The sequence below is a fragment of the Amphiprion ocellaris genome, chromosome 9 (genome assembly GCF_022539595.1).
Source record: "Amphiprion ocellaris isolate individual 3 ecotype Okinawa chromosome 9, ASM2253959v1, whole genome shotgun sequence".
NCBI classification, from domain to species: domain Eukaryota; kingdom Metazoa; phylum Chordata; class Actinopteri; family Pomacentridae; genus Amphiprion; species Amphiprion ocellaris.
In genome coordinates this window covers 34,941,793-34,964,876 of record NC_072774.1, presented here as the reverse complement: position 1 = coordinate 34,964,876, position 23,084 = coordinate 34,941,793, and the positions used below count along the sequence as shown (strand labels likewise).

The 23,084-nt window shown below is 40.1% G+C and overlaps 1 protein-coding gene across 2 annotated transcripts in view; it reads right to left on the bottom strand.

Moving 5' to 3' along the window:
- grik2 (glutamate receptor, ionotropic, kainate 2) overlaps window positions 1-23,084 on the bottom strand; it is a 384,084-nt gene that overhangs the window by 235,766 nt on the left and 125,234 nt on the right. For both annotated transcript variants that reach the window (XM_055013796.1, XM_055013797.1), the window contains exon 5: window positions 1,405-1,586. In XM_055013796.1, the coding sequence (XP_054869771.1) occupies window positions 1,405-1,586 (182 nt within the window). The remainder of the gene's footprint in view (window positions 1-1,404; window positions 1,587-23,084) is intronic.

The window sequence follows — 23,084 nt, the reverse complement described above, 5'->3', positions numbered from 1 at the left end:
GGTATATAAAATCAAGCACCTAGGCATGCAGACTGCTTTTACAAACATTTGTGAAAGAATGGCTCACTCTCAGGAGCTCAGTGAATTCCAGCATGGAACTGTGATAGGATGCCACCTGTGCAACAAATCCAGTCGTGACATTTCCTCGCTCCTAAATATTCCACAGTCAACTGTCAGCTGTATTATAAGAAAGTGGAAGTGTGTGGGAATGACAGCAACTCATCCACCAAGTGGTAGGCCACGTAAACTGATGGAGTGGGGTCAGCAGATGCTGAGGCGCATAGTGCCAAGAGGTGGCCAACTTTCTGCAGTCAATCGCTACAGACCTTCAAACTTCATGTGGCCTTCAGATTAGCTCCAGAACAGTGCTTCAGCAGAGAGCTTCATGGAATGGGTTTCCATGGCCGAGCAGCTGCATCCAAGCCATACATCACCAAGTGCAATGCAAAGCGTGGGATGCAGTGGTGTAAAGCAGCCACCATTGGACTCTAGAGCAGTGGAGACGCCTTCTCTGGAGTGACAAATCACGCTTCTCTATCTGGCAATCTGATTGACGAGTCTGGGTTTGGCGGTTGCCAGGAGAACCATACTTGTCGGACTGCATTGTGCCAAGTGTAAAGTTTGGTGGAGGGGGGATTATGGTGTGGGCTTGTTTTTCAGGAGCTGGGCTTGGCCCCTTAGTTCCAGTGAAAGGAACTCTGAATGCTTCAGCATACCAAGACATTTTGGACAATTCCATGCTCCCAACTTTGTGGGAACAGTTTGGAGCTGGTCCTTCCTCTTCCAACATGACTGTGCACCAGTGCACAAAGCAAGGTCCATAAAGACATGGATGACAGAGTCTGGTGTGGATGAACTTGACTGGCCTGCACAGAGTCCTGACCTCAACCCCATAGAACACCTTTGGGATGAATTAGAGCAGAGACTGAGAGCCAGGCCTTCTGGTCCAACATCAGTGTGTGACCTCACAAATGTGCTTCTGGAAGAATGGTCAAAAATTCCCATAAACACACTCCTAAACCTTGTGGACATCCTTCCCAGAAGAGTTGAAGCTGTTATAGCTGCAAAGGGTGGACCGACGTCATATTGAACCCTATGGATTAGGAATGGGATGTCACTTACGTTCATATGCGAGTGAAGGCAGGTGAGCGAATACTTTTGGCAATATAGTGTATATGAATGTCAGGGTCTGAATACTTATGGCCATGTGATACTTCAGTTTTTCTTTGTAAATAATTCTGCAAAAATGTCAACAATTCTGTGTTTTTCTGTCAATATGGGATGCTGTGTGTGCACTAATGACGAAAAAATGAACTGAAATCATTTTAGCAAATGGCTGCAATATAACAAAGATTGAAAAATTTAAGGGGATCTGAATACTTTCCATACCCACTGTATACACACCTGCTTCAGGATCCCAGCAGCCATTTCGTGGCCACAGTCAAAGATGATGTGAAACTCCTTGCCCCTTTTCATCTCCTTTAACAGGGGTTTGGCATCCTTGGTTTCTGCAGGCAGCTGCCGGATCTTTAAACGGATGTTGTACCGGGATGGTGCCTTTATAAGTTCTTGCAATCGAATCAGACCTGTGGGAAAAACCACAAAGAAAACAATTAGATTTTCAGGATTTCAGGAAGAGTCATTATTATTTGAAGAATTTGTCCAAGTGCAACTGGTGCAGTCCGAATTCCGTGAGCGCAATCAATTTCCTCAAAGGAGGTTTCAAATATATGTATCTCTCCACAGTAATTAAGGAATCAACGATTCCTGTATCTTTTGGCAGTGGTGGTTATAATTAGAATCAGGGTAAGAAATAATTAAGTGGTGGGGCTATACTTCTGTCATCGGTTCATTTCTAATGAAATCCATTCCTCTAAAATGTTTTCCCTTGCCCTCTTCTACTATTTACAATACCAAACACAATATGTTTTTTCAGTGTTTTTCTATTTCCTCTTTCCTCTTGTCTCTCGATCCTTTTTGTCCTTTGTCCTTCACAATTCATCTGAACAGTCTTTCAGCCTCCATTGCTGCAAAATCAGTTGACTATGATCCAGCTGTACAAACATTCTTATAAACACCACAGAACAAAGACACATATCAATATTGCATGTGACATTCATCATAGATAATGCTGATTCTGTGCTCACTATTGATTCATTTCTTTCTTTATCAGCTGTTCATTGTTGTGTATAGGATATGTTTGAAGTCAACCTTGTTGGGGAAATTGATTGGGACTTCAACTGAAGCATAAACATCTTAATTTTCATCTTCTACTGTGTTATTCAATAAGCATTTCTCCACTGATCAATCATATTTGTGTTGCAAAAGAAGAATACCAGAAATAGCAGCAGCACTAAACATTTGTTTTAATTAACATGGATTATGTGGCCTGAAAATCCATGTTAGTCATGGATTTTTAGAAGAAATACACTGTACATACAACAGCATATATTGTTTGGCAAAAATGACCATTAAAAGTTGTTACGTCTTAGAAATTAGAACAAGAAAATTAAAGGTGGTAATTGGGCCAACAAATTAAACTTGTCTCTTGTTTAATGGATTGTGAATCTTGATCCCAATCTGTGATTCATGAGAAAGTGAGAAAATTCTGTTAACCTGAGAACTTTAGTTGGGCAATGCAAAAAGAAAGAAAAAAAATGTATTTTAACAATTTATTGCCTTGCTTTTTTTGGTTTTGTTTCGAAAAGGATGGTGGGAAAAGGAAGAAGAAATGCTGGAGAGACAGTGAGGAATGACACACAGCAAACTGTCCTCAACTTGGATTCACAGTGGAAATCCTCAGCTCGGGGCATGTGTCTAAGTGGTATGTACCTCTAACCACTGGTCAGCCTTGAGAAGACCATTTCCAATCAATGTTTTGTTTTTCATTGCAAAATGTCAGTTACATTCATCAAGTAAATTAACGGGTAAGCTTTCCATATAGAGACAGTCCTAAACCAAGACAGGCTCTTAAACTGGGTTAATGCAGATTTGCTTTCTCAGCCATTATGTGAAATAATCCTTCCTTAAAATAGCCCTGAATGTACTGAGCTGAATTCTTGAAGGAAAATTATAGCTACTCCAGGACTAAACTGAGCCTTGAATTAAACTGCTTGGGGGGCAGGAGGGTTACATTTTGTTGTTGTTGGTCAAAAAAGACATATGAATGGCTTACTTACTGCGTAATTAGTGAGTACCAAGAGTCAAGAGACAAGTTCTTGTCAACAGAGGTGACCTATTTTGATTAAATTACGCTGAAAAATTGTTGCCACATTTCACTGAGAAACTGACCATTTATGTGGTGTCTCTGAATCAATGTAAAGTGATCCACAGATTATGTAGGGCCTTTGTCATATAACGAAGACATTACATAAACATTCTTGATGCGTATTCCAAGATAACTACGAGGCCCAATCCATGAATATGGACATTTCTCAAGAGTCATAGGGTCCATACAAGGAGTCCATATTCTCCTATAATATCCTTCTACTACAGATGCTGAGAAACACAGGAACCAAAAGAACTAGTTTTTAATAAATGTCCAAGGTGTAAAGCTGAAAAGTAAAACTCATGTTTGCATATTTTCCTTAACTCTATATTCCACTGTCATTTCTAAACAGGAATTGATAATGAGATATAGTTAGGCAACAGTGAGTATGATCAGAATTTTCCTTGCATCATACTTGCACCTAACAACAGCTTAGCAAAGATGCTAGAGCACATGTTCAGTGTTTGGAATAGTAATTTTTGGCACTTTCAGAAAATTCTTTGGTTCAAACCAAAATGATGCTGTAAAAGAGCATATCTAAAACAGTAAAGATGCCCAGATCCTACTATAGAAGAGGCTGGCAATTCAGGTGTGCCACCTTTTACAACAGACGTCAGAGAATGTCTTTCATGCAGAGATGTTTTTGCATTTTGCCACTGTAAGAAAATATTGTTCACATTATACATGTCATTCTTCTGCTTGGATGTGATACATTGTCACATGTAATGAGTAGCTATTTAAAGAAAGTGTATATTTTGCCTGTATGTAACAGAAACAATCATAGCATCCAACATGAATTAATAAAACTATATTTAAGTCACAGATTAATGAGTTCTTGTTGCATCTCTCTCTTCTTCATTTTTATGTCCAATTCTATTTGCAGTACATTCACTGTCATTTCATGCTCCTCCTTAACTCAGGGAGGCTTTAGGGATAGTGAGTTTTTTGTTCTGGTGACCAGTGTTGGCAGAGAAAGTCACACGTTTTTCGAGGACAAACCACCTAGTTAGATGTACTCAAATGAATGCAGGTTAAAAGAGAAGATGTTTCACTTAGATGACATGGAGGACGTGAAAAAGCAAAGTGAAATGTACTCACTGTAGTTGTATAATTGTTCATCTGAAATGTGTCAACATTATATTTGTAGGCCTTCCACTCGTCTTAAGCCCTCTCTCTTTAGTATTGAATAACTACTGCAGTTTCAATTCAGTGATATCCCAACACTGGAAGGTAATAAAGCTGATTATTTTTATGTTAAATAGTTGTGCTGTTCATGTACAGTCATGAACAAAATTCAATTCAATTCAATTCAATTTTATTTATATAGCGCCGATTACAGTCAAATTCTCTCGAGACGCTTTAAAGAACCCATATGCCTGACCCCCAGAGCAAGCCAAAAGGTGACAGTGGCAGGAAAACACCCTTTTAACAGGGAAAAAACCTCGAGCAGAACCCGGCTCTTTATGTGGGGGGACCCATCTGTCTGCTGGCCGGACGGGTTGAGAGGGACAGAAGAGGTAGAGAGGTAGAGATAGAGGGTTAGAGGTAGAGGGTTACAGTTGGTGGGAGAACAACCACACATCTGAAGCATCCAGCTCTGGGATCAGGGACACTCGGAGAAAGGACACAGGGAGAAACAGAGTGAGTGTAATGCAATAATGGTATATATAGTAAATACATAGGTAGTTAGAGAAGGGCTCAGTGCATCCAGAGAGGTTCCCCAGCAGCCTAGGCCTATAGCAGCATAACTAGGGGCAAACTAAAGGGACGTCAAGAGGGGAAGTCAGTTTTGCAAATGAAAACACCAGCTCACCCCGTCAGGGTCCCCCAGTCAGCCCTAACTATAAACTTTGTCAAAAAGGAAGGTTTTAATCCTGGTCTTAAAAATAGAGAGGGTGTCTGCCTCCCGAACCCAAACTGGGAGCTGGTTCCACAGGAGAGGAGCTGATAACTGAAGGCTCTGCCTCACATTCTACTTTTAGAGATTCTAGGAACAACAAGTAAGCCTGCAGTCTGAGAGTGAAGAGTTCTGCTAGGATAATATGGTACTATCAGGTCTTTAGATATGATGGAGATTGGTTGTTAAGAGCTTTATATGTCAGAAGAAGGATTTTGAATTCTATTCTAGATTTAACAGGAAGTCAATGAAGAGAAACCAGTAAAGGAGAAATAAGATCTCTCTTGCTAACTCCCGTCAGTACTCTGGCTGCAGCGTTTTTGATCAGCTGTAGATGTTTCAGAAAGCTATTGGGACAACCTGATAATAAGGAATTACAGTAGTCAAGCCTAGAAGTAACAAATGCATGGACTAGTTTTTCTGCATCACTCTGAGACAGGATGTTCCTGATTTTCACAATATTTCTCAGGTGGAAAAAGGAAGTCCTACAGATTTGTTTAATGTGTGAATTAAAGGACATGTCCTGGTCAAAGATAACGCTGAGGTTCCTCACAGTAGTACTGGAGGCCAATGTAATGCCATCCAGAGTAACTATATGCTTTGAAAGCAATTTTCTAAGATATTTGGGGCCAAATACAATGACTTCAGTCTTGTCTGAATTTAGTAGTAAGAAATTGTAGGTCATCCAGGTCTTTATGTCCTTAAGACAATCTTGCAGTCTGGCTAGCTGATTAGTTTCATCTGGCTTCATAGATAAATACAAGTGAGTGTCCTCAGCATAAAAATGGAAATTAATACAGTGCTTCCTAATAATATTGCCTAAGGGAAGCATGTATAATGTGAACAGTATTGGTCCTAAGACAGAACCCTGAGGAACTCCATGATTAACCCTAGTATGCTCAGAAGAATCATTGTTGACATGCACAAACTGGACCCTGTCTGATAAGTAGGATTTAAACCAGTCCAGTGCTGTCCCTTTAATGCCAATACAATGTTCTAGTCATTGTAATAAAAGTTTGTGGTCGATTGTATCGAATGCTGCACTAAGGTCCAATAAAATAAGTATAGAGACCAGTCCATTATCTGACACTATGAGAAGGTCATTAGTAACTTTCACCAGAGCTGTTTCTGTGCTATGATGCACTCTGAAGCCTGACTGAAACTCTTCAAACAAGCTATTCCTTTGCAAATGTTCACAGAATTGATTTGCAACTGTTCTTTCCAGAATTTTAGAGAGAAATGGGAGGTTGGAAATTGGTTTATAGTTGGCTAAAACATCTGGATCGAGAGTGGGCTTTTTAAGTAAAAGTTTGATTACAGCAACCTTAAAAGCCTGTGGTACATAACCTGTTACTAGAGAGAAATTAATCAGATCTAACATTGAGGAATTCATTAAAGGTAAAGCCTCCTTGAACAGTCTAGTTGGGATAGGATCTAAAAGACATGTCAGTGGTTTGGATGTAGAAACTATTGAAATTAGTTCAGAGAGATGTATAGGAGTGAAAAATTCTAAATATCCATCTGGTCTTACAGCCAATTCTAAAGCATCTGTACTTGATGATACATCTGTGACATTTGCAGGAAGGGCCAGATTATTTTTTTCTCTAATCGTAATAATTTTATTTGTAAAGAAGCTCATGAAGTCGTTACTGCTCAAAGCTAAAGGAATACAAGGTTCAACAGAGCTCTGACTCTTTGTCAGCCTGGCTACAGTGCTGAAGTGAAACCTGGGGTTGTTCTTGTTTTCCTCTATTAAAGATGAATAATATGTTGTCCTGGCATTACGAAGAGCTTTTTTATAAATTACTAGACTATTTTTCCAAGCTACATAAACTTCTTCTAAATTAGTGGAATACCACTTCCTTTCCAGCTTTCGGGACGCCTGCGTTAAAGTCCACAGCTGGGAATTATACCAAGGAGTAGGTCCTCTCTGAGATAGAACTTTCTTTTTTACAGGTGCAACACTATCAAGTGTTGTACGCAGTGAGGCTGCAGCATTATTAACAATATAATCCACTTCTGTGGGGGTAAAATTATAATATTTCCCTTCCATTTTATCAGTAAGTGGTGCTGGACTAAATAGAGAGGGTATTATTTCCTTAAATTTAGTCACTGACTTGTCAGACAGACATCTACTGTAATGATATTGATTCTTAACGCCTATACAATCTATTGTTGTAAATTGAAATGTTATCATAAAATGGTCAGAAAGAAGAGGGTTCCGGGGAAATACTGTTAACTGTTTGATTTCTATGCCATAAGTCAGAATGAGGTCAAGGGTATGATTAAAACTATGAGTTGGTTTATTTACATGTTGAGAAAACCCTATTGAGTCTAATATTGAATTAAAAGCAGTCGTAAGGCTGTCACTGTCCACGTCACCATGAGTGTTAAAGTCACCCACAATAATGACTTTATCTGAGCTGAGCACTAAATCAGATAAAAAGTCTGAGAATTGAGATAAAAACTCAGAGTAAGGAGCAGGAGGACGATATACAACAACAAATAAAACTGGTTTCTGAGCTTTTAAATCTGGATGAGAGAGACTGAGAGTAAGATTTTCAAATGAACTGTAACTAGGTTTAGGTCTCTGGTTCATTTTTAAGCTAGAGAGGTAAATTGCTGCCACTCCTCCTCCTCGGCCTGTGATTGGAGGAACATGACAGTTAGTATGACTAGTAGGAGTTGATTCATTTAGACTAACATATTCTTCCTGCTGCAACCAGGTTTCAGTCAAACAGAACAAATCAATCTGGTTATCAGTTATCAAATCATTTACTAACAGAGATTTAGACGAGAGAGATCTAATATTTAACAGACCACATTTAATTGTCCTGTTTCTCTGCTCAGTTGAAATAGTGGTATTAATTTTTATTAGATTTTTATGGTTACTATGTCTTTTGTTTATATTTGAATTGTTTAATTTATTGAATTTTGGTGGTCGGGGGACAGACACAGTCTCAATAAAGCTAACTGAATTCCTGGAGGGTGACAGCTCAACAAAACAAAAGTTTTCATACTCTTGTAAAGACCATGCCAGTCTTGTCTTTTCAGTTACTCCTATAACTCTGAATTTTCTAGAATCAAACCACCACCACCAACATGCGTCGTTGTCAAAAAAAAATAATTTATTTTGGTTCATTCATAAATTTATTATAGGCTTTCTGGAAATATGGATAAGTGTGCTGGATCAAATATATACACATAGTATATTGAATTATTGGTTTTTGTGATGTAGAAAGCTGTTAATCAAATTTCCTCAGTAGCAGGGCCTCTGAAATTCTTGTGAGTGATTAGGATTGACTGCAGCTGGTGACTTTGAGAGAATTTAATTAGGGCCCAAGAATTACCAAATAGCAGTCCCCAAAGGTGTCAGTGCCCACAGTGAAATGTTTGGCTTTCATGCAAAAACAGCGCTTTAAAGCTCAACTGAAGTTTGCTGCTGATCACACATGGACAAAGAAAAGGCCTTCTGGAATAAAATTCTGTGGTCAGATGAAGCAGAAATTGAGCAATTTGGCAATAATGGCCAGAAAAATGTTTGAAGGAGAAAAGGTGGGTGGGACCCTGAACCCCAAGAACAGCACATCTACTGTCAAAGCATGATGGTGGTAGTATGATGCTCCTGGGCTGTTTTGGTGCCAGTGGAATTAATGCTTTACATAAAATAAATTGAATAATGAAGAAGGAAAAGGACGTTAAACTAAATCTCTGTATGTATATTTTGACCCAGCAGAATTTCTCATATTTTCAGAAAAAAATTAAAAAATCTATTAAGTTTTTTTATTTGGTGTTTTTTGTGACAAGAATGTATAGGTTTCAATGATTCCAGACTGCCATGATACATATGGTCCTTTCAAGTATATGGAAAGTTTTGTTGACGACTGTAGATGTGTGTTTATCTGCATGAAATTTATTACAAACTGAATTCCAAGCTTTTTTTTGCATTTGATTCCTCTGTTGGAATGTCCTGGTAAATCTTAAATGATAGGGTGCCTTTAAACTATTTGCTTTAAAAGAATTTCTTTGTGTTCAACAAAGTCAACACAATATATAATAATAATCCTCTTACTACTGAAATTAATATTTTTAGAATTTGGTTTTCTACTACATAACAAGCCTTTGTTCTTGATTAAGAGGATCTGTTTTTTTTTTTTTAGCCAAAATGTGTAGTCAGGTTTTACTGTGACAAGCTTTTTAAAAAAAAAAAAAAAAAAAATATATATATATATATATATATATATATATATATATATATATATATATATATATATATATATATATATATAGGGCTGGCAGAGGCACAGTCGATATGATATTCGCTGTAAGACAGCTTCAAGAAAAATGTCAAGAACAGCATCAGAATCTCTACACCATCTTTGTAGATTTGACAAAAGCGTTTGATACCGTCAGTCGAGAGGGGTTGTGGAAAATCTTGGCTAAGTATGGCTGCCCTCCAACTTTTATCACCATGATACGCCAGTTCCATGATGGCATGTTGGCTCATGTGCTCGATGATGGTCAAACCTCAAATCAATTTCTTGTCAGCAATGGAGTAAAACAAGGATGTGTCTTGGCTCCGACACTGTTTTCCATTATGTTCTCAGCCATGCTCTCTGATGTATTCATTGATGTAGGTCTTGGTCTCGAAATTCGGTACAGAACTGATGGCAAACTCTTCAATCCAAGACGCCTGAAAGCATCAACCAAAGTACACCTAACAAAGATAGTTAATCTTCTCTTTGCTGACGACTGTGCCCTAATTGCTGCTACTGAAGGGCAACTACAGCAAACTATGGACAAATTCTCAGGGGCATGTGACAACTTTGGTCTTTCCATCAGTACCAAGAAGACGGAAGTGTTGCACCAACCTGCACCTGGTACAACATATATAGAGCCTAACATCATGGTCAAGGGTGCCAAACTGCAGTCCGTTGACAGCTTCACATACCTTGGTAGCACAGTATCTCGCTGCGTCCATATAGATGATGAAGTCAACAATCGTATTGCAAAAGCCAGTGCAGCTTTTGGCAGGCTTAGACATACTGTATGGGAAAGACAAGGTATAACTCTAGCAACCAAGCTTAAAGTCTATAAAGCGGTTGTCCTCACCACTCTCCTGTATGCATGTGAAACCTGGACAGTTTACAGCAGACATGCACGCAAATTACAGCACTTCCATACAACAAGACGTAAAATTCTAAAAATCAAGTGGCAAGAGAAAGTTCCCGACACAGAGGTCCTAAAGAGAGCTGACTTACCATCCATCCATACTCTTCTACAGAAAAGCCAACTTTGCTGGGCCGGTCACTTGCACAGAATGCCCGACTACAGAATTCCAAAACAGCTCTTCTATTGTGAGCTCTCATTAGGCAAGAGAACTGTAGGAGGTCAGAAAAAGAGATATAAGGATGTCCTCAAATCCTCTCTCAAGGCTTTGAACATCAGTTGGGAAAGCTGGGAATCTCAAGCCAGCGATCGATCCAATTGGCGCTGCATGATCAACCTTGGTGCCAAAAACTCAGAACAAGCAAGAACACTTGCTGCTCAGGAGAAGCGAGTCATCAGGAAAGCCAGGTTAGCCAGTACTTTAACCACAACAGAGAGCGACTTCAAGTGCCATCATTGTGGTCGCTACTCCCGTGCCCAGATTGGACACACCGAAACCAATCAACATCATAGTGGGAAATCATGGTCCTCATCGTTCCGATGGACGAACAACAACATATATATATATATATGTATATATGTATGTGTATATATATGTATATGTATATATATATATATATATATATATATATATATATATATATATATATATATATATATATATATATATATATATATATATATATATATTGCTTTAGGATTTATCTTTACTTCAGTATACTGCACTACATTAATTAGAAAACAAGTTTTCTATGCAAAATATAGTGTGTAAATCCCACTCACAGATAACAGCAGTGTCTTTTACATAGACATTCAGCATCTTACTTTTGAAAAGCACGAGAAGAGTAAAAAAAAAATGCACATGAAACAGTCTCTAATATACATGAAAGGGGCAGCTAGGATCCCTTGCCCTCTTGAACAACACACTGGAATGCACTTTGTAGGACTTAGCTAAGGTTAAAAGGCATTAAATAAATGTGGACCATTTACTTTTTAAAAAGTAGAGAAATCATCATTCACAATTTTTCAACTTTTCAGATGCTAGTAACCATATATAAAGGTCTACATAACCATATAATGGTTCTACTGATGTCTCTCAAAAATATTGTGGAAAAACTTTAATATTTTCCATCAGTTACTGCAGAAAGTCCAATTTTTATCTTCTAAAGTCATTACACAAACAGTTAAATATTTCAAGTATTTTTTCCTGTTTAATTTTTAGAATTTTGTCATACAGCTCAAAATATATCTAAAAAAACACATCTCAAAATATTGTCATATTTGTTGCTGAGTTTGAGTAAATTATTATTCAAGCAGTATAAATGTGTATTGCTCTATGTATTGCGTGGTCTACTTCAGTGCACGCAACCACAATCATGGTAAGGACCGCTGACCCTCCACAAGGCGGGTAGACAGTAATGTTGGAAGAACAGAAAAAGTGTGGCAGGATGAAGTGTCAAGCAACACAGCCTTGAGAAGACTGTCAAGAAAAGTTGATTCAAGAACTTGGGAGAGCATTTAATCCCACTGGCAACAATTGTTGCCGCTCATTTTTCTGTTAATTTTTATTCTCTAAAAGTGTTGTTTTGGCTTTGGACAGCTAATGCAAGTTTTATAATCAAAGAATAGGTTGTCTCCTCTAAATTGCATCAATGTCATGTAACTAGTGTGAATGGTCACATGACTAGGCCTCTTTACTTCCTGCCTGCACCGATGGAAGGAGATGTCTGCCTCAAACTTGTACAAGATGAATTTATTTAAATACCTTAATCAACAGATATAACTGAGATATTTTGTACATACATTTTAAAAGGGTCTACTATTGATATATAATAAGAATTTTATGCCTGCATGCATCTTTTGATCATAAGAAGAGTAAACATAAGCAAGGCAACATTTGTTGCTGCTAGCATAATCCATAGTCATAGTGTTGTGCTACGTATCAAAAGCTTTGTCTGTTTATCCTATTTAGCTTATGCTTTTTTTCTAAACAGCTTAAAACTGTCAGAGGTTTTGAATCATCTAGGCTTAAAAGAGCCCCGAACTGATATGTGCTACATCACAGTCATTCCTACAGTATTAAAAGATGCAGTTAAAATTGACTGATAGTGACCACTCAGATAGAGAGTAGCAGGTACTGAGGTGAAACAGGCCATTTGTCTGCTAGACTCCTGAATGGTGAAGCAGAGGTGACCAATCTGAAGGATGATGAAGATGTTCACCTGATAAGTCTAGACCAACACAATAACTACCCTTTAAAATAAGCAAAATAGGAACAGGCTTTTTAAAATATCCCGATGACCAGCTGCATCCAATAAACCAGATTTTGTGACCTATGGAGGAACTGCAGCAGACTGCATGAAACAAACTAAAGCAGACCCTGTTGATCTGTTCCTGCTGATGTATCCTCTAACTCTAAGGATGCTCACAAGATGATGCCATACACAAAACAGCAATCAGTTGCATGACAGCATTATGTACACTCATCTTCTGGCCATGATGTTAGTGGTCAGTAAACAGTCAATCTAAGCTACTGCCACAATGTGGATTTATTTTATTTTTGTAAACTATGGTCATTTCTTATTTTGTAAGATCAAACACTATTAGCTCTACAGTTATTTAACTGTTTTATGAGACTATGAAATGCAGTATTTGCAATGTTGTCAATTTTAGTTCTCTTCAGTATGCATTAGCATGGTATCTTTATGTATCTCATAAAGTTGTGAACACATTTATAACCATGCCTAGTTATAATATACTACACTTATTAGTGCTATTTTTACTTTTTAAAAAATGTGTAAATAGGTCAAACTGAAGAATTTGTATAAATTTCGACTATGCGGTTTCCCACCGGCAACAATTGTTGTCGAGTATAAAACCTACGTTTTCACTAACAAAACCAACATGAAATGAAAAAATGCATACATATTATGTGTTAGGGAGGTCTAAGGAGTAAAATCCATGCACTTATTTTGCAGGGAAAAATTTGGGATTAAACAGGTTAATAAGGAGTGGACTGAGGCTGGTGTCAGTGTATCAAGAGCCACTAAGCACAGACATCTTCAGGAAAGGGGCTACAACTCTTGCATTGCTATTATCAAACTCTAACCTGGGCTAAGGACAAAAATAACTGCACTGTTGCTCAGTGGCCTAGAATATTTTTTTCAGAGAGAAAAAGAGGACTTTGGAGTCTGGAGGAGAGGGAAGAGGCAAATAATCTAAGGTGTCTGAAGTCCACTTTGAAGTTTCTGCATTCGGTGACGATTTGGGTGCCAAGTCACTTGTTGGCATTGGTCAACTGGGTTTTACTGAGTCCAGAATCAGCACAGCCATCTACCAGGAGATTTTAGAGCACTTTGCACTTCTGTCTGCAGACAAACATTAGTGAGGTTCTGATTTTCTCTTCCAGCAGGACTCACAGTATCAAAACTACTACCAAATGGAGCAATGATAGATCATGATTTTCCTGTGCTTGATTGGCCAGTCAATCTGTGAGCTATTGTCAAAAGGACCCGAGCTTCAGTAACACTTAATCAATGTCACGGGCTGATCACCTCCATGACACGCTGCATTGATGCATTAATTTGTGGTGAAGCAGCCCCAACCAAGTATTGACTGTATGAATAAACATATTTTTCAGAAGTTTGACTTTTTTTGTATGGTCAATCCTTTTTTTTTTTTTTTTTTTAAATCATATTCTAATAATGTGAAATACTGGATTTCTGAATTTCATAAGCTATAAGACATAAACAGCAAAATTATAACAAAAAGAGCCTTGAGGTAGAAAAATATAATGAATATAGAATACATCAAACTTTACCATTTTGAATTAAATTACAACAAAAATAACTTTTTCACAATATTCTGTTTGAGATGCACTAGTAAATGCTTTAGATCAAAAAAACTGTCTATATATGTAGTATCTATAGACCTGTTAGAAAACAACAGTAACAACTGGAATATTGTTATGTAATTTACACATTTACTATGGTACTGAGAAAGGTAATTGTTTTGGTTTCCCCTGATTTATGACATTTATACATGTATCTTTCTTTTTCAGCTTTACATCGCCTCATTTATTATTCAGTTTTTTAAAAACTCTTATTCACATTGAAATTTGTAATACTTTGAACTAAATTTAAGAAACAGGTGTTGAAATTCCAAGTGAGAGAATGAAGTGGTTATTAAAAACAGTGCAAAGCACACATATTTTGCTGTTTGACTAATTTAAAAACAAAAACTTCTCACTATTAATTAAGCAAACTATTTATTTATCATACACTGACTAGAGCAGATGTTATTTTATTTACAAGCCCAGTATTGGTTTAAACATCCACAAACAGACACATTGGTTGAAACTAGCGCAGCAGTCTCCTCTGTCTCTGCATAGAGCCCACCGTCCCCAGCTGTTTGGCCTGTGGCATTATTTGTTTACTTCCTGCTTCCAGATGAGTGCATTGCACTGTGGGACACCAGCCTGCAGTCTACTGGAGCTGCAGCAGCCAGTCGCTGGTTTTCATTAGATCAAACACTATGTTGCACACTGATGATGATATCTCCAGAGTGTTTACCTGTGAGACAATGGCGGTGTTCTAGTTTACCATCACATGACAACATCACTTCTTAGCTGTGGTTCACAACATCTCAGCTGGCCACAGAAACACCACTGTGTATAATGCAAACAGGCCATATTATAGAGGTGTGCTGCTGAATCATACAACTCCCTGGAGCCATGGCTGTGGGAGAACTAGCTGTGCACAAATATCTCTATATATGTGTAAAAACCAGAGTCAATTACTAAGGACTAAGAAAAGATGAACAGTGTGATAAACAATATGTGTACAGTGACAAGGGAACTGAGACTGAGTATAAATTTATCACTCTTTCATTTGAAAAGGTCAGTTCATGGTTATGCAGAGTGTAGTTTAAAAAAAAAAACTGTAGTCCCCTAACCACTTGCTATGTTTACTTTTTTAAAATTTTCCCTCCAATTAACAGTTTTCAGCCAGCAAATTGTGACTCGGACCCTTCTTTTGTGCTGCACAAATATCTTTCACATTCTCTTTGAGTGAAGGGCCAAGAGTGGACTTGGGCCACATGAATTTGATGACTGCAGTCTAACTAAAATTATCAGAAATATTTAATTTAAATAACTCTGGTTGACACTTGAACTTGAGCCTTTTGAGAATCTGCAACAAAGGCCTGGCACAGGTTTGCTCTTAAATCACACAAAATCCGCAAATTCTAACTGGTCACGTCTGATTTATTTTATGAGACACATGGACAGACGCATCGACAGATGGACCCATGCTGATCCATTTAGTCCCTCCCATGATTTTCACAAATTCATGAAGTTCTATGTGTAAAGGTCCTCCAGTGTGATTGCTACTTGGTGGGAGCTACAATGATCAGTCAAATTTGGAGAATATACAGATTATTCATTATTCATATGTATATAAATGCATGATAGAGCAAAACTGTGTGTTTATGTTTTAAATTTGACCTGAGTCCAATCTCATGTGAGCCCTTGATGTTGCGTGAGCTGTCCGAGGAGAAAAACAGCTTCTGCTGCTGGAGCTGCAATCTCTGTTTTACGGTTAGTTAGTTAGCATCGATAAAAGCAGCCTGAGACATCCGACTGCTGCACTTGCTCATCATAAACACATGTCAGAGCACCTCTCTAGTTCTCCTTCTCACTACTAAGATGTCTCTCCTTCCATTCTGCATGGCTGAATCCTCCTTCATACCTTTTCAAAATCTGCAGACACAGCTGACAGAGAATCTACTGGGGGAAAATTCTGGAGTGGGAGAAAAGAGGAGTGTCAGCATTGATCAGTATTGACAGTGTTTAATGTGCGGTGACTACTCTAGGATCCATATTTAACTCTGTATGAATATTTTATTCTCTCTAAGCATTTATTATGGGGCCATCTGGGAGGCTCGCGAGCGTAAAACAGATCGGTCTGCCTGTGACAAATATCCGTACAAGGAAACAGCCGCTCAAGTGTTCCTTTTCCAAGTCCTTTTCTAGTGCATTGCCATGGACAAGGAAGAAGCCCTTTTATTGGGCTGCTCAATCATCATTGGCCATCTAGACGTTAAAGTGATTCCCCCAGACAGCCGATCCGCAGCCCTGCATGGTGGGAGTAATGGCTGATGAGTCACTGAGCTGTTTGACTCTCAGGGTCAAGGTTAATTTGACCCTCACCACATCGGCTGGCTTGTTAATGTTCAATTAAATGCATGGAAGACATTGGAGAAAGATTAAAGCAGGCCTACGGTCAGAGGCTTTAACAGTTACTCAAGAATGTGGAGGCAGAGCATGCATGCTACTGTTCCTTCACTATAAATAATCCTTTGGTTGTAAATGTGGGCCAGTCACAATGGTTAAAGTTTTGTTATGATCAGATTCGTCATATATATCATACAACCAAGCTCTAAATCATTTGTCCTGAAAAGAGCCCATTTCCTGAACTGCCATTGTATTTTTGAACAATTAAATCTACCCTTCACACAGATATTTATGTCACATTATACAGTGGGTATAAAAAATAGTGCCACAGAATTAGTTCAACTTAATTAACTTGACAATAAAATCAAATACCTTATGTAACTATATGTAATCTTAACATAGATCAAATGCAAATGAACAGAGGTATGACATAAAAAACTGGGCTAACAGCAGAAAATCTCTCTCACACATATTTTATATTAACTATGTCGGCAGATTAGCACTTGTATCTGTTTAGTAGTCTTGTTCATGCACTGTTTATGCTAAGTTTAAGAAATTGTTGCCATTTATAGATCTTCATTGTGGCACAGCATAGCACGTATGGAGAAAAGAAGACATTTACACAAAAACCCTTTTTCCGTTGAGTATTCAGTAATGTCAGTTAGTTAAAATACAAAAGCAGTTGCTCTCAGTTGGAGTTTAAGTCACACAATTAGTGAAATGCAGACTATCTGAGTGGAGTCAATGTGTGTCAAGTAACTGTAGTACAAAGACATCTGTATCTTAAAGGTCCTGTTCTTGTTGAATCAGTACCCCCGGCTATAACTACATCATGAAGACAAAAGAACACCCCAAGCAAGTTGAAGGACAATGAAAAGCATAATTCAGAGGATAGGTCAAGAAAATTTTCAAGTCACTGAATATCTGTTGTATTATAGTTAAATATATGATTATGAAATGGAAGGAATATGGTACATACAGGCTGTTCTGTAAGAATGAGCAACCATGCAGAAAATGAGACTAGTGAGACAAACCATTATGACACCCATGATTTCTCTGAAGGAGTTACAAACTTCAGGAGCTGAGATGGAGACACTGCTCAGGCAGCAACTGTTACCAGTCAAAGATTCATGGGAAAGTCCACACCTTCATCCATCAAGCAGCAACTGCTCCCAGTTGGATTTCTGGCAGAGAACCATTGCCTCATCACAAATCAACCACCCCCACCACGAAGCATGGGGACAACATCATGATCTTGTAAAGGTAGACAGGAAAATAAATGAAACAAAATACAGGGAAATTCTGGAGGACAACTTCATGCAGTCTGCAACTGTTGACTTCAGAGAAGATTTGGTTTCCAGCAAGACAATGACCCGAAATATACAGCCAAAACACACAATGGCTGAGTCAGAGCCCCGACCTTCATCCAATGAAGAATTTGGGACTGGATTTGAAAACAGCTGTTCACTCACAATCTCTGTGTAACCTGACAGAGCTTGAGCAGTTTTGGAAAGAAGAATCAAAGATATATCACAATTCAAAATCATAAAGCTCACAGCTCATTACACATTAAAACAAGATGGGAAGCAGAGGACAACCTTACTCTTACAACAGAGGACTGGGAAAGAATTTGTAGACGACAGTGGTGTGTTACAAGTGCTGCTTCTTGGAGGGAGTTTTGTTGGAAAAATGTGACTCATTATTTTTGTACCCCAGCTCAAAAATCTAAATATTCAGACCAAACCAGTTGTTGGAGGTTGTGTGGACAAAACATGGCAAACCATTTTCATATCTTTTGGGGTAGCTCCATTCTGGATAGAAATACATGAGGTCCTGGAGGCAGTCTTTAAGGAAAAAATAAACCTAGATTTTAAATCAATGTATTTTGGAGATTTGGAAAATACGAAGTTTCTAAATTGCCCGTAGGTGTGAATGCGAGTGTGATTGTTTGTCTGTATATGTGGCCCTGCGATGGACTGGCGACCTGTCCAGGGTGTCCCCTGCCTTCCCCTCAAGTCAGCTGGGATAGACTCCAGCACCCCCGCAACCCTAATGAGGATCAAGCGGTGTGTAGATGATGGATGGATGATGGATGGATGGAAAATACAAAGTTTAGGAAGGTGGACTCTTTGTTATGATCCTGCTCTAGCCACTGCCCTTCTTTCTCCTTTTTTCTTCCTTCTCCCTTCTTCTTCCTGTCTTTGTCATCTGTCTCTTGTATTTTTCTCCTTCATTCTCCCTCTTGGTCTCATTCTTCCCCCTGTTCTCTTTGTATCTGTCTATCTGTTTTGATCTGTCTCCCTTTGGCTCCTTCTGTTTGTGTCTGTTGGTCTCTGTGTCTGTCTGTCTGCCTTCCTTGTCTCACTCACCTGCCTGCACTTTGCTGATTGCTGTAATGCACATCAGCTGCAGTAATCAGTTCACTCCGTTCACCTGTTCTCCACTTCACCTCCACCTATTTAAGCTCTGTGCTTTCATTCACTCTCCACTGGATCATAACGACTCACATTCCGTCACAGACTCTGTTTCCCCCTCTTGGATTTAGTTCTCCACACCAAGCCCTGTGAACCCCTCATCTGCTTCAGCCCCTTGGACTCTCCTGCTTCCCCCCATCCTGGTTTTTCCCCACTTGGACCCTCTTTTGCTTTGACTTGTTCGTGGATCTTTCCCAGCCTTCTGTCTGCCAGTTTTGTTCCCCCACTAACTTCTGGATTCCCCGAGCCCGCCTGCTTTGCTCCCTTAGTTCTGTTTCCCCTGATTTTGTAAGTACATTGTTTTGTTGTCTGGTTTAGTTTATCCCTGTTTGGTTTTTTGTAGTTGAGCTGTGGGGTTTTTGTAGGTCTAATTTGTAGTTCATTGTAGTCTTAGATTTGGTTTAGTTTATCTCCTGGTTTGTTTTCCCCTTTCTGTATTGGTTTAATTAGTTTTGTGTACTACTAAGTATTACTCAAAAATGGCTGAGGAAGGAAGGACTCACGATTAATGAGTGGACTGATGTGGTTCACAAGATCTCTATAATGGAAAGAATAACAAACAAATTAAAATTACAAATGGATTTACTTGAAGAATGTTGCTCAAAATGGTTAATTATATAACACCACTGAGACCAGATTTTGTGTGAAAGCCGTGTTTGTATTTTTTTGGGTTTTTTTGTTTTTAATACCCACTGTATGTTATTATTTTTGTTGTTAAAAAGAACAATAAAATGTTAATAATGAAAAGAAGAGTTGGATAAAATTGCAGTGTCCAGGTGTGAATGGTTGAGCCATCTACACAGGCTCAATACTGTACTTGTAGCCAAAGATGCATCTACTAAACACTGATTTGAAAGGAGTGATTACTTACTCACTCACTCTACTTTTTATATTTTTGAGCAGTTTACATTACTTTGTAGAAATCTGTTTTCACTTTGTCATGACAGAATATTTTAGTAAATTGTCAAATAAAAACAAATTCAATTTACCATAATTCAATGTTAAAAAGCAATAAGTGGGGAAACCTTCAAAGATGGGCACTGTATTGAAAGGCAGTAAGTAAAACATGACAAATACGTTCCTATGAAATTGTAAAATAATCAGTTCATCCCGAGGCTCTAGTCCATTTTTGTGGAAGTTTCCACTTTGAAAAACATCCCTAACTCAGTAGCAGCTCGTCATTTGTGAGGCCAACGTGAGGAAAATTTTGAAATACAGTAATCTGTTATGGGATGCTACAGAGACTCAGTTGCAGGCAAGGAAACGTGGCAGAACGAGCTTACAGTTATCGTGTTTATTTACAATAATGATTTACAAGAAGCTTAATGCTGAAAATGCAAAAATCATCAAACTACGTCTACGCTACAGTAGCTCAACGGGAGGCAGGGAACTTAGCTGTTCATGGACGGGGAGCTGACGGAGGGCTGAAGCGGCGGCGTGAAGGCAGGGAGAGTAGTCTGGAGCAGACAGGAGCTGCAGCGATGGCGTGCTGTGGTTGTATGGTGAGGCAGACGGAGAAACAGGGATTCCTGGGGAGGCTGAGCTGGAAGGCGAGCAGGTGGGAGTCCGAGACTGATTGTTGACAATCCAGCAAAGTGTAGTGGCAACGTCCGGTCTTTATGGAAGAATGGTGTAGATTGAGAGACACTCCCCCCTGCTTGCTACTGATTGTGATTGACATCACTTGTCCACATACTACACGCCACCACGGAGAAGAATCTGCTCCTACTTGGCAGCTGAGGTTGAGGGTGTGACAGTACCCCTCCCCTTACGTGCCCCTCCTGGGGCACGCACAGGAAGTCCAGGATGCAGTCTATGGAACTCTCGAATAAGAGAAGGGTCGAGGATCTGTCGGAGGGGAACCCAACTGCGTTCTTCGGGCCCATAACCCTCCCAGTCCACCAAATACTGTAGTCCTCTTCCCCTACGTCTGACATCCAACAGTCGCCTGACTGTATAAGCAGGCGCATCGTCCACCATCCTGGGTGGTGGAGGGGGACGGACCGGGGGGGCCAGAGGACTATCTCTGACGGGCTTCAACTGGGACACATGGAAGGTAGAATGGATCTTCATTGATGCTGGGAGCCTAAGACGCACAGCACAGGGATTAATTATGCGTTCCACTGTGAATGGGCCCACAAACCTTGGAGCCAGTTTCCTGGACTCAACTCTAAGTGGCAGGTCTTTACCACGGAGCCAAACTCTCTGGCCTGGGGCATACACTGGGGCTGGCCTACGGTGACGGTTGGCCTGCTGCTCCATCCTCTGAGAGGCTCTAACTAGCACCACCCGTACCCTTCTCCAGGTCTCTTTACATCTCCTCATGAAGGCCTCAACAGAGGGAATGGCTATCTCCTGTTCCAGAGGTGGGAATAAGGGAGGCTGGTATCCCAAGGAACACTTGAAAGGGGAGAGACCAGAAGAGGCATTAGAGAGAGAATTGTGCGTGTACTCTACCCAGGGTAGTCGGCTGCTCCAGGAAGCAGAGTTCTCAGACACCACAGAACGAAGAAAGGTCTCCATGGACTGGTTGGTTCTCTCAGTCTGGCCGTTGGACTGCGGATGAAAACCAGAAGTTAAACTAACAGTGGCTCCTAGGGCAGTACAAAAAGTGTGCCATACCTCAGAGGTAAACTGGGGGCCGCGGTCTGAAACAATGTCAGAGGGAATCCCATGAAGCCAAAACACATGCTGAACCAGGGCTTCAGCAGTTTCTTTGGCCGTAGGTAGCTTAGGCAGGGCTATGAAGTGGGCTGCTTTGGAAAACTGGTCTACTACTGTGAGAATAGTGGTGTGGCCCTGGGAGGCTGGAAGACCAGTTACAAAATCTACTGCTATATGTGACCAGGGGTGGTTAGGGATGGGCAGGGGCTGTAGTAAGCCAGCACTAGGCTGGTTAGATGTCTTGTTGCGTGCACATATTGAACACGCAGCCACGAATTCCCTGGCGTCAGCCTCCATGGATGGCCACCAAAATCTCCCACGGATGATCTCTAGAGTTCGGTTAACTCCGGGATGGCAGGCGACCCGGGAGGTATGGGCCCACTGGAGGACAGAAGAACGAACAGGGTTAGTACAAATAAGCGATCAAGTGGGCCTGAACCTGGATCTGAATGTCTCTCCAGCACTCTCCGAACCTGCCCCTCAATCTCCCAAGTGAGGGTGGCGATCACAACATCCTTGGCAAGGATAGGCTCAGGATCACTGGGGACCTCAGAGGTGGAGAACTGTCGGGACAGAGCATCTGCTTTGATATTTCGGGACCCAGGACGGTAAGTGAGGACAAAGTTGAACCTGCTGAAGGATAACATCCACCGGGCCTGCCAAGAATTTAGACGTTTAGCTGTTCTGATGTATTCTAAGTTATTGTGGTCGGTCCAAACGATAAATGGTTGCTCCGAACCCTCCAACCAGTGTCTCCATTCCTCTAGAGCCATCTTTACCGCCAGCAGTTCACGATTTCCGATGTCATAGTTGCATTCTGCCACAGACAGATGACGGGAGAAAAAGGCACAGGGGTGCAACTTCTGGTCTGATGGGGAGCGCTGGGAGAGTACTGCTCCCACTCCTGTGTCAGAAGCATCTACTTCTACAATGAACTGGAGGTTAGGGTCGGGCTGAATCAAGACGGGGGCTGAGACAAAGCGCTGTTTAAGGTCCTGGAATGCTCCTTCTGATTCTGGGGTCCATAGATAGGGTTTGGAGGTGGAGGTGAGTGAGGTAAGAGGGGCTGCCACTTTGCTGTAGTCTCTGATGAAACGGTGGTAGAAGTTAGAAAACCCCAAAAAACGTTGAAGCTGCTTCCTTCCCTCCGGCCGCGGCCACTCCCTCACGGCCTTCAGTTTCTCCAGGTCTATCTTAACCTCCCCAGGCGATATAATATACCCCAGAAACATCACCGTAGATGTATGAAATTCACACTTCTCAGCCTTGACATATAGCTGGTTCTTAAGGAGGCATTCGAGGACTTGGCGAACATGCTGGACGTGCTCAGTGGGGTTTCTGGTATAGGTTAGGATATCATCCAAGTACACAAATACATAG